Source organism: Littorina saxatilis, linkage group LG9 (genome assembly GCF_037325665.1).
Source record: "Littorina saxatilis isolate snail1 linkage group LG9, US_GU_Lsax_2.0, whole genome shotgun sequence".
Lineage (NCBI taxonomy): Eukaryota > Metazoa > Mollusca > Gastropoda > Littorinimorpha > Littorinidae > Littorina > Littorina saxatilis.
This window is the reverse complement of record NC_090253.1, coordinates 434742-447313: the sequence shown is the minus strand read 5'-3', so window position 1 is coordinate 447313 and position 12572 is coordinate 434742. Positions and strand designations below refer to the sequence as shown.

The 12572-nt window shown below is 46.4% G+C and overlaps 1 protein-coding gene across 1 annotated transcript; it reads right to left on the bottom strand.

Annotated features, from left to right (window-relative positions):
* Positions 1-4863: 4863 nt before the first annotated feature.
* Positions 4864-11324, bottom strand: LOC138976999 (cell surface glycoprotein 1-like). Its single transcript, XM_070349890.1, has 4 exons — positions 11308-11324; positions 10133-10916; positions 9129-9422; positions 4864-6930 (listed from the first exon to the last, which is right to left on the bottom strand). Exons 1-4 carry the CDS (start codon positions 11322-11324, stop codon positions 4864-4866), a joined length of 3162 nt encoding a protein of 1053 aa, XP_070205991.1.
* Positions 11325-12572: the final 1248 nt, after the last annotated feature.

The following is a 12572-nucleotide window of genomic DNA, read 5'->3' as shown; positions in this document are numbered from 1 at the left end:
GATATTTTCTACTAAATATGTATTCTATGAAACAGCTTTCTTTCAGTTTGTTCATGTGTATAGTTTGTGAGATAAATAAACATGCTTGTTTGCTTGTTTGTTTGTGTGTTTGTGTGTTTGTGTGTTTGTTTGTCTGTCTGTCTGTCTGTCTGTCTGTCTGTCTGTCTGTCTGTTCGTTGTTTGTTTGCTTCCTTGTTTGCTTCCTCGTCTCGTCTCGTCTCGTCTCGTCTCGTCTCGTCTCGTCTCGTCTCTTCTCGTCTTGTCTTGTCTTGTTCCTCTTCCTCTTTAGACTTTCGTTGTGTACAATGTTGGCATAAACCATTCACTTTTCAAGCACGACAGCTGTTTTTTTCTTCGTCCATGCTTCTGGATTAAGGCTTCGTGCTTCCGAAAATCCCGCTAAACAGAAACAAGGTGGAGAAGAAAAACGTGTTGACGTCAATTCGCTGATCTTTGCTTGCCTCGTTAATTGGCAGCAGATGCCATGACCGAACTCTGTATCTGTAACATGTGGATGTGTTGGGTGGGCGTGAGATGTGTCATTGTTACTCTCAAACCTATGTATCTGTAACATGTGGATGTGTTGGGTGGGCGTGAGATGTGTCATTGTTACCCTCAAACCTATGTATCTGTAACATGTGGATGTGTTGTGTGGGCGTGAGATGTGTCATTGTTACCCTCAAACCTATGTATCTGTAACATGTGGATGTGTTGTGTGGGTGTGTCATTGTTACCCTCAAACCTCTGTATCTGTAACATGTGGATGTGTTGTGTGGGCGTGAGATGTGTCATTGTTACCCTCAAACCTATGTATCTGTAACATGTGGATGTGTTGGGTGGGCGTGAGATGTGTCATTGTTGTTTTCAAACGTGTATCTCCTGGATCACCGAAATGGTGAGGTTTTTGGTACGCTCGGACTGCCGTATAACTGCCGAGATGTTGTTGTTGTTGTTTCAAATGTTGTTGTTGCTGTTGTTGTTGTTGCTGTTGAAACTGTTTGTGTTGTGTTGGCTGCTGTTCCTGCTGCTGTTGCTGTTGTTGTTGATGTTGGTGGTGATGGTGTTGTTGTTGTTGTTGCTGTTGTTGTTGGTGGTGTTGTTGCTGTTGCTGTTGCTGTTGTTGTTGTTGTTGTTGTTGTTGTTGTTGCTGTTGCTGTTGTTGTTGCTGCTGTTTTTGTTGTTTCTGTTGTTGTTGTTGCTTTTGTTGTTGTTGTTGCTGTTGTTGTTGTTGTTGTTGTTGTTGTTGTTGTTGTTGTTGTTGTTGATCTTGTTCTGTTGTAGTTGTTGCTGCCGCTGTCTTGGTCATTGGTAGGCTAATAATGTCGCCGTTGCTGTCACTGCTATCCTTGTGGTAGTCGGTGTTGATGGTGTTGCTGCTGCTGCTGGTGTTGTTGATGGTGTTGTCGCTGTTGATGTTGCTGTCGCTGCTGCTGTCGATATCATAAGGCGTTATCTTTATGCAGGGCGATGCACCTGATGATACTATTGACGTGTAGCATGCATACATTTCATGAGTATTATGAGTTTTAACAAAAATTGACACCGCATAATTTGGAATTGTTTGGAAGTTTGTTTCACAAAAGAAGAGATGAGCAATGCATAAAAGCTCGTTATAATGAACATAATGAGAAAAAGCGTCTACGGAATATTACTGAGTGATGTGTAAACACAACCATACTATCCACATGATACAAAGTCTTGACATTTGGTTATGCCCTGATTCAGTGGCTGTTCTTATGGCGTAGCATATTGTGTACAACGTCACATCTATATGTGTACGGGGGATAAGTCGTTGGACAGTCATTTGTCAATCTTGTTTGATCCCACACAAGCTTTGTAGAGGAAGCATCAATTTTGTTCACGACACATGAATTGTAAATAAATTAGAGCCAGACAGAACGAGAGTAGCTGACTTAGCGCAACTGTCGGGGAGAAAAGGGAGACAGAACGAGAGTAGCTGACTTAGCGCAACTGTCGGGGAGAAAAGGAGACATAAACTGTAAACATAGACTAACAACAAATTGCACTAAATCTACTTCATGTTAATTAGACTAACAACAAATTGCACTAAATCTACTTCATGTTAAATAGACTAACAACAAATTGCTTTATGCGCCGTATGATGCTGTGCTGAAAACTAGTACTGTTATTGGTAATTTGTAAATTCTCGCCTTTTGTCCATCGAGCGTTGGATTAATTAACTTGTTATGTATTGTCCCGCTGAAAATGGTATTATTTAACAGAAATATGGGAACAACAACAACAACACACACACACACACACACACACACACACACACACACACACACACACACACACACACGCACTCACACACACACACGCACATACACGTAAACAAACGCACAAACTACTAGACATAGCAAAGGTGAATGAAATAGCTGTAACGTTAGAGTAACTGTAGTGAAGAGAAAAAAAAAATTGCACTAAATCTTACTTCATGTTAAATAGACTAACAACAAATTGCACTAAATCTACTTCATTTTAAACACTTGGCGTCGTAATGATGCCAGATTCAAACATAAATTACCTCAGACAGATGCCTTCAACTACCGCTAACAATCACTATTCAAATCTGATCTGATTCATACATCTTAACAGTTTTATTCCGCGAATGTTAGCAATCCTACCACACAACAACGCCCAAAAATAAAGTAGAAAACAAGGTCAACACTCGACGTCAATGGATTTACCTGACGGCATATAATGAAAGGATCTTGTCGATGGTCGTGGTGTGTTTGACGTTAAATAGCCCTGACATTTGCTGCGAGTAAAGACTAATCATGTCTGTGAAGAACTGGATGGTTCGGCTGCGCCATAGTGTGGTGGATTCTCTGACAGGAACCCGAGTTAAAAGCCCGTAACTGTTCTCGTAACCAGAGAGGTTTTTAAGCCTCCATTTCTGTTAGCATTGTCGATAACTGCGTCTCACTCAATGCCACAATTAGCTCCCTTGATGTGGTGATTTTGCGTTTGTTGAGGGACTTTCCCTTGCAATGATTAAAGCGAGTATCCCGCACATGAGACAACCAATACTCCGGCGGTACTGAAACAGCGGACGTCCTACTAAAGAGCTAGGACTTTCGGTATTTCATTCCAAACATTGTGACATATTGTGACATATTGTGACACAGGGCCGGACTACCGGGGGGGTTATGGGGGTTGCGCAACCCCCCCCCCCCCTAGCCTAAACATGTACCTTACTTATTTATTTATTTTTATTATTGCTTATTTTATGCCGTTTCATGCAAGGAGCGACCATTTTCCTATCTCAGAATATGACCTACCCATCAGCTTCCTAACCCACAACGAGGGGGGGGGGGGGTTCTAGGGTTTCCGGACCCCCCCCCCCCCCCCCCCAGCCAAAAAATAAAAATATTGAATGAGGCATGCATTTCTTTATTTTACATTGAGTTTCAATTTTTTGGGTATTAATCAGTGACAAAATCTGCTGCCTGAAACTGGTAATGATCATCCTCAGAATGCACCAGATTGCACCATTTTGCATCCTTTTTTTCAACATTTTCCGGGGGGGCATGCCCCCGGACCCCCCTAGCAAGCTAGGCGCTTTGCGCCGTCGGCTCGGCGCTTCGCGCCTTCACACCCATATCTTCACAATATACTTTTGAAAAAAAACACCCATAAAATGAACTGATCCGCCCCTGCCGCCGGGGGGGACATCCCCCTGGGCCACCACTGGCAACCCCCCCCCCCCCTCCTCTTCGCCTAGTCTGGCCCTGTGACATATTGTGACATATTGTGACATATTGTGACATATTTCTTCATGCACCTCTCACATCATACTTTGAAAAACACTGGTCAGTGTCCTGCTCGTTCTAGTTACGAAACATTTCTGGGGAAAAATGAGGTCACCAGATGGATCCGAAGCGATGTCTCATTACGTCACGCATCCAGAATGATACGTAAGCAAGCAATCGACACTTCTATTCGTGACAGAACGAGTAAGCAGCGGCATAGAATCTGACCGAAAGAAGGAGGAAGGTTCTCTTTAAGTTTGCTGGGAATGGGGCGACGCTCGCGCATTGATTGTCCAATGCTTATTGCGCTGAGACACGGACCGAGAGCTGTTGACACAGAATAGCAGAGGCCAGGCTTGCTCTCTGATGTCCTGGCGGAGATATAGACCCAGAGTGAGGAGATCATGATTCTGGTCTTTAAAAAAAACGCTACCGTCGTCCATAGTCATCAGCTTTTAGCCAAATGGCATCGGAGCCTTTATTTCTGAAAGCACGCTCGGCCTTTTTGTTGAGTCTGAGGTCGATATACGGAGACATGCCTGGGCCTGTTGGAACTGTCATCAGAGACGGTAGAAGAGAGAGATTGTTTTTTTTATTGCCTCGTATTTATTCGAGGTCAGCAAGAGATGGTTGCGTCCGATCTGTGTGCACGCTGCTTGTACCGTGTACCGACACAATGTCTGTCACCTTCTTCTTTGTACACTAATACCAGGACGGACTGATGCTGACACGCAAACATGGAAAATTATAAAGAAACAAAGTGTGTTAACGAAACAACACGGACTTTTACGAGAGATGGATATATACATAGGTCACAGACGGGCCCGCACATTAAAACAAAGGAAAACAATACAACAAATCGTCAGTGTCAGTGTCAGTGTCAGTGTCAGTGTCAGTGTCAGTGAGCGTTTGTTTTTGAGACGTGCTTCATTCTTACATTTGATATATCTTTCGTTCAAGTGACTGAGTCTACGAAATTAAAAACAAAAAATGCGTTTAAATACAAATGATAAGTCTTCACAGGTCTTACCTAGAGCGGAGACCTTCTTTTAACTCTGTTCATCAACAGTTTTCTCCACTGTCTTCCCTAGGTGTCAATGTGGGTTGGGGTGTCAATGTGGGTTGGGGTGTCAATGTGGGTTGGGGTGTCAATGCGGGTTGGGGTGTCAATGCGGGTTGGGGTGTCAATGTGGGTTGGGGTGTCAATGTGGGTTGGGGTGTCAATGCGGTTTGGGGTGTCAATGCGGTTTGGGGTGTCAATGCGGGTTGGGGTGTCAATGCGGGTTGGGGTGTCAATGCGGGTTGGGGTGTCAATGTGGGTTGGGGTGTCAATGCGGGTTGGGGTGTCAATGCGGGTTGGGGTGTCAATGCGGGTTGGGGTGTCAATGTGGGTTGGGGTGTCAATGTGGGTTGGGGTGTCAATGCGGTTTGGGGTGTCAATGCGGTTTGGGGTGTCAATGCGGGTTGGGGTGTCAATACGGGTTGGGGTGTCAATGTGGGTTGGGGTGTCAATGTGGGTTGGGGTGTCAATGCGGTTTGGGGTGTCAATGCGGTTTGGGGTGTCAATGCGGGTTGGGGTGTCAATGCGGGTTGGGGTGTCAATGTGGGTTGGGGTGTCAATGCGGTTTGGGGTGTCAATGCGGTTTGGGGTGTCAATGCGGGTCGGGGTGTCAATGCGGGTTGGGGTGTCAATGCGGGTTGGGGTGTCAATGTGGGTTGGGGTGTCAATGTGGATTGGGGTGTCAATGTGGGTTGGGGTGTCAATGTGGGTGTCAATGTGGGTTGGGGTGTCAATGTGGGTGTCAATGTGGGTTGGGGTGTCAATGCGGGTTGGGGTGTCAATGTGGGTTGGGGTGTCAATGTGGGTTGGGGTGTCAATGTGGGTCGGGGTGTCAATGCGGGATGGGGTGTCAATGCGGTTTGGGGTGTCAATGCGGGTTGGGGTGTCAATGCGGGTTGGGGTGTCAATGTGGGTTGGGGTGTCAATGCGGTTTGGGGTGTCAATGCGGGTTGGGGTGTCAATGCGGGTTGGGGTGTCAATGCGGGTTGGGGTGTCAATGTGGGTTGGGGTGTCAATGTGGGTTGGGGTGTCAATGCGGTTTGGGGTGTCAATGCGGTTTGGGGTGTCAATGCGGGTTGGGGTGTCAATACGGGTTGGGGTGTCAATGTGGGTTGGGGTGTCAATGTGGGTTGGGGTGTCAATGCGGTTTGGGGTGTCAATGCGGTTTGGGGTGTCAATGCGGGTTGGGGTGTCAATGCGGGTTGGGGTGTCAATGTGGGTTGGGGTGTCAATGCGGTTTGGGGTGTCAATGCGGTTTGGGGTGTCAATGCGGGTCGGGGTGTCAATGCGGGTTGGGGTGTCAATGCGGGTTGGGGTGTCAATGTGGGTTGGGGTGTCAATGTGGATTGGGGTGTCAATGTGGGTTGGGGTGTCAATGTGGGTGTCAATGTGGGTTGGGGTGTCAATGTGGGTGTCAATGTGGGTTGGGGTGTCAATGTGAGTTGGGGTGTCAATGTGGGTTGGGGTGTCAATGTGGGTTGGGGTGTCAATGTGGGTTGGGGTGTCAATGTGGGTGTCAATGTGGGTTGGGGTGTCAATGTGGGTGTCAATGTGGGTTGGGGTGTCAATGTGGGTTGGGGTGTCAATGTGGGTTGGGGTGTCAATGCGGTTTGGGGTGTCAATGTGGGTTGGGGTGTCAATGTGGGTTGGGGTGTCAAAGTGGGTTGGGGTGTCAATGTGGGTTGGGGTGTCAATGTGGGTTGGGGTGTCAAAGTGGGTTGGGGTGTCAATGTGGGTTGGGGTGTCAATGTGGGTGTCAATGTGGGTTGGGGTGTCAATGTGGGTGTCAATGTGGGTTGGGGTGTCAATGTGGGTTGGGGTGTCAATGTGGGTTGGGGTGTCAATGCGGTTTGGGGTGTCAATGTGGGTTGGGGTGTCAATGTGGGTTGGGGTGTCAAAGTGGGTTGGGGTGTCAATGTGGGTTGGGGTGTCAATGTGGGTTGGGGTGTCAATGTGGGTTGGGGTGTCAATGTGGGTTGGGGTGTCAATGTGGGTTGGGGTGTCAATGTGGGTTGGGGTGTCAATGTGGGTTGGGGTGTCAATGCGGTTTGGGGTGTCAATAATAATAATAAGAAGAAGAACATTTATATAGCGCTAAATCAAAAACTTTCGTTAAAAAGGCTTGCTCTAAGCGCTTGACATCTAAACTAACAAGAGGCGAAGCCTTCAAGGCTCACGTAAGAAATCGACAAACAGTAACACAAACTCAATCACTCCGTCACACATACACACACACACACACACACACACACACACACACACACACACACACACACACACACACACAGTAAGCATAGGTGAAACTGTGCAAGAAAGCGAGACCCTGGATCTGCCAACTAGTCTCGGCCCGCTCACAATAACAATGACCGAGACTTTCAGTAATTCCTTTGCGTGACGTCTAACCCTCTTACGTCATAATGTGACGTCTTCAAATAGTTTCTATCACACACGTCAAACACTTTTGACCGAGACGTAATCTTCTTATGCGAGCTTTATCCATAGACTCGGAAATGTTAAAGTTTCTATCACACACACACGCACGCACGCACGCACGCACGCACGCACAGACAGACAAAGTTTATCATCGCATAGGCTACACTTACGTGAGCCAAAAACGTCATTCACACTCTTTACATTGATGTACAAGAACTTCATGTCACACTCTTTCATTCAGTATAGCACCATTCACACAGTTGTTATTCTGTACAAGACAATAAGTTAGTCTAACATTTAGAATGTTCATAAGATGAAAACAAGAGAAAACCAGACTGATTAAAACAACTGCTTAGTGCTAACAAAGCATGAATCTTAATGATAACGTAATACATGTTTAACTGTTAAGACCATAAAAAAAAACCTATATGCTAAAATAACTTCGAACTTTTAAGAACTTCTTATAAGATACACAGCACATCTAGATAAACACCAGAATGATAAAACAAAAGGCAACTCGTTAAAACTATTAAATGCATCAATGTCTAAAACACGAAAGACTCAAATATAAGATACACAATTCTCTAGAATTGTTTATTAAAACTGAAACCGACCTGCTCAAAGTAAACCATACCCACCCCCTCCCTACCCACCCCCAACCCTCCTCCTACACTAAATACTAATTATTTCTACTCTTAACTTCCCAACTACACGTTATCCATAAACTATGCACAGGAACATGTGTGTCAGCATTATGTGGCACCGACATGACTTGTGCATATCTAGCTTACAGCTAAGGGTTAAAGTTAAAGGACTACTGCAGTGAAAAATTATATTTATAATAATTTAAAACAAAAGACAAAAATAACAAGCTGAATAGAGATGGAACCGTTACAGAACAGGATGGCAAAAAGTTGCGACTTTAGGAGTTGTGTTTCTGGAAGAGGTGAGTTTTGAGTGCTCGCTTGAATGACTGTACTGACTGAGAGTGGCGAATGTGAGAGGGGAGAGAGTTCCATTGAGTAGATGCGCAAAATGCAAAAGTGCGTTGTCCATATGCTTTTGATTTTGTGTGTGGGATGACTAGGGTGCGGCTATCAGAAGAGGAGCGGAGTTGTCTAGCAGGAGTGTATACAGTGAGAAGTTCAGAGAAATAAGCAGGAGACGAGGCAGAGAAGAAGTGAAAGCAGAGAGTGGACAGTTTGTATTCAATGCGGGCTTGGTTGGATGGGTAACCAGTGGAGTGTGCGGCGAAGTGGTGTGACATGATCTTTTTTTCGTGCTTTGAGGATCAGGCGTGCTGCAGAATTTTGAACTTTCTGTAGTTTGTGCAGGAGGTAGAGTGGACAGCCAGAGAGAAGAGAGTTACAGTAGTCAAGTTTAGAAAGAACAAGAGAGCAGACTATGGTGTTTGTAGTTTGAACGGACAGAGTATGGCGGATGGTTGCGATCTTGCGGAGTTCAAAGTATGCGGACCTACAGATGTTGGAGATGTGCTTGTTGAGTGTCATGTCTGAGGAGATGGTGAAGCCGAGGTTTCTAGCTGAAGAAGAGAAAGAGATGTCGGTATTGCCTACTTGGACAGACGAAGGTTGAGAATTTGGGAACTTAGTGGACTTTTTTATGCGCAGAAGTGCCTCTGTCTTATCATCATTTAGTTTTAACTTATTTTCTACCATCCATGACTTAACATCTAAGATACAGGTCTGAATGGTCTGGATGGCGGCATGTGTCTCAGCGGGGGAACTAGGCTTATACAACTGGGTATCATCAGCAAAAGACTGGTTTGAAACGGAATGATTTTGAATGAGGGCAGACAAGGGTTTGGTATACATAATGAAGAGGACGGGGCCAAGTACAGAGCCTTGAGGGACACCAAAAACAAGGGGGGCTGGGGCTGATCTCTGGCCATCGACAAGCACAGCCTGAGTTCTATCCGTAAGGTAGGACTCAAACCATGCCAGCGCTGGACCAGAGATGCCATACAAGGTCTGGAGCCTGCTCAGCAGCGTGACATGATCTATTGTGTCAAACGCTGCCGAGAGGTCCAGTAGGGTGAGCACAGACACATCACCACCATCCAGAGCAGACAGAATGTCGTTGGTCACCTTGAGCAGGGCAGTCTCAGTACAGTGAGAAGGACGGTATGCTGACTGAGAATGCGAGATCAGATCATGCGTGTTCAAATACACTAACAGCTGCTTTAAAACTACTTTCTCAATGATCTTTGACAAAAATGAAAGGTTAGAAACAGGGCGGTAGTTCTTTAAGACATTTACATCGAGATTGGATTTCTTAAGGAGCGGTTTCACAAGTGCAGTTTTGAACAATGATGGAAAAACACCAGACAACAGGCTATCATTAGCAATCTGGGTGAGAACAGGCAACAGAAGATCAAGGTTTTCAACAAGTAATGGTGTGGGCAATGCATCAAGTGGACAAGTTGTAGGTTTGGATTTCAAAATAATCTCTCTAAGGTCCTTCTCACTGACTTTCTGGAATGCTAAAAACGTACAGGCAGGGGAAGCATCAACATGAGTGGGTGCAGCAGAATTAACAGCTAGCGTGTCCAGTTCTGATCTAATATCAGCTACTTTCTGGATGAAAAAATCACTAAAAACATCAGGCAGCTCACTAACAGGAAATACAGTGGGGAGTGGGGACACCTTAGTGCGGCCAGTCAAGGGGTTGCAAATATCAAACAGTTTCTTGCTAGAAGAACAAGTGGCAATCTGAGTCTGCAGAAAAAGTGTCTTAGCGGAGTGTACGATCTTGGTTACAACGTTCTTGGTGTAGTTAAAAACCTGCTTATGTACAGTGAGACCCGTCTGAAGGCACTTGCGCTCGGCACGCCTACGCTCACACTTTGCATCACGCAGTTCCTCACTAATAGCAGGATACCAATGCGGTTTGGGGTGTCAATGTGGGATGGGGTGTCAATGTGGGTTGGGGTGTCAATGTGGGATGGGGTGTCAAAGTGGGTTGGGGTGTCAAAGTGGGTTGGGGTGTCAATGTGGGTTGGGGTGTCAATGTGGGTTGGGGTGTCAATGTGGGTTGGGGTGTCAATGTGGGTTGGGGTGTCAATGCGGGTTGGGGTGTCAATGCGGGTTGGGGTGTCAAAGTGGGTTGGGGTGTCAATGTGGGTTGGGGTGTCAATGCGGGTTGGGGTGTCAATGCGGGTTGGGGTGTCAATGCGGGTTGGGGTGTCAATGCGGGTTGGGGTGTCAATGCGGGTTGGGGTGTCAATGCGGGTTGGGGTGTCAATGCGGGTTGGGGTGTCAATGCGGGTTGGGGTGTCAATGTGGGTTGGGGTGTCAATGTGGGTTGGGGTGTCAATGTGGGTTGGGGTGTCAATGTGGGTTGGGGTGTCAATGTGGGTTGGGGTGTCAATGTGGGTTGGGGTGTCAATGTGGGTTGGGGTGTCAATGTGGGTTGGGGTGTCAATGTGGGTTGGGGTGTCAATGCGGGTTGGGGTGTCAATGCGGGTTGGGGTGTCAAAGTGGGTTGGGGTGTCAATGTGGGTGTCAATGTGGGTTGGGGTGTCAATGCGGGTTGGGGTGTCATTGCGGGTAGGGGTGTCAATGTGGGTTGGGGAGTCAATGTGGTTTGGGGTGTCAATGTGGGTTGGGGTGTCAAAGCGCTGAGTACTTTCAACACTCACTGGACCTCAGAGTCTGATGCGAAAGCGATCTTTCAGTTTTATACCAACTGGTTTGCCTTCACGTTTGCGACAAAGGTTTCACAAATGAATTGACATCAACAACTACAGGGGCACCAGGATATTGTCTAAAGCAATTGATCAGAGTGGTCGTGTGAGTACAACGTATTGAAGGTCTCGCCTGTAAAGATAAACGTGACTTAAACGCACAATATTCCAGGAAATAAAATACAGTAGCAATATCATTTATCTACTGGACTACACTCCAGAGACCTAATTTCTCTCTTAAAAAAAAAGTAATCCACTAACCACACAAGCTCTCTCGTCTGTAAGTCATTCTTCAAGCGTCTTAAAGTTGGTCGCTTCCCGGCAAGACTTACCCCACGCGAGAAGCCATCTATCTCTTTTCACTCTCGCTAATTAGACCTATAAGTCCTCCGCCGCCCTGATGGATCACTGCGCATGTGTCGGCGAGCTGGTCTGCGCAATCGCAGGGCGCTATTTCCGGTTCATTGGCACGTTTTGGGCCCGTCTTGTGGAGGGACAAGGAAGGAAGGGGGCGTTGTTTTTCTCTTCTTTTTCCTTTTTCACATTTTTTTTTAGGTTTTGTGAATGTTTTGTTTTGTTTCTTTAATTTGTATTTGGGGTGGATTTGTGTATGTGCGTTTTCTTTTATTTTGGTTGGTCTTTTTTTGGTTTGTTTTTTGAACATTTAGCCGCAGGGTGTGCTGCACTACAACTGTCTTTCTCGCTTTTCAGCGATTGTTTTTGCTGTTGTTTTGTTTCCTTAGAATAGAGCGGAGCAGAAAATAGGTCGAACTTTCCGCCATCTGAAAGCCGGCAAAAGACCTGTTGGGCCTGCCCCTTTGGAGTCGCAGCCTAATGAATTGCAGCCTACAAGCAGGAGAAGAAAGAAGGGGAAAGAAACAAAAGAAAGTTTGTTGAAAAGAAAATGGCAGCTCATCCCTACCTCGTCCCCCTTTCCGAATTACCGCTTCCATCCCCTAGCCAGAGTCTTTTTTGCTTTAAAGTAATTGCAAAGGGTTAAACGGGCTTGCGAATTTAGGAACCCCAGGAACAAAAAGATTTAGAGAAATGGGCGAACGTGCGAATCTGAAGCTGGTTTGTAAAGGGAAAACGGTTGAAAGAAGGAAAAACGGAGTGGAATGATTGGGAGGGGGTGAGAGAGGGCGGAGGCCAGGGGGAGGGAGGGGAGGAGGGTAAGTGAGGGGGGGGGGGGGAGATCCCAGTTCTCGTTGGCTTTGGCGAAATATCGTCTTTCTGACAGTTGGTCTCCATCTGTTGGGGAGCTCAAATTAAGCGCAATCTTCAAGGGACTATTTGCGTCTTCCGTGCCACCCTCTTATCTCCCCGCATCACATTCGGCGGGTAGCTCAATACTTTGCACTCGGTAGGGCGTAAGCACGAGAAATGGACTGACGAGTGAAAAAACACACACTGGTGAGGAGTGGAATAAAGGGTTGAGACGTAACATAGAAAACGTCAGTGTCTGTCTGTCTGCCCCATCTCAGTGTCTGTCTGTCTGTCTGCCCCATCTCAGTGTCTGTCTGTCTGTCTGCCCCATCTCAGTGTCTGTCTGTCTGTCTGCCCCATCTCAGTGTCTGTCTGTCTGTCTGCCCCATCT

Excerpts from the sequence above, each read along its gene's own strand:
- LOC138976999 (XM_070349890.1), bottom strand. Across the intron at positions 9,423-10,132 it reads GGAACTGCGTGATGCAAAGT|TCAGCATACCGTCCTTCTCA; the intron begins GTGAGCGTAGGC and ends TCGCATTCTCAG. Across the intron at positions 6,931-9,128 it reads TTGGTGTCCCTCAAGGCTCT|CGCTATATAAATGTTCTTCT; the intron begins GTACTTGGCCCC and ends TTTTTGATTTAG.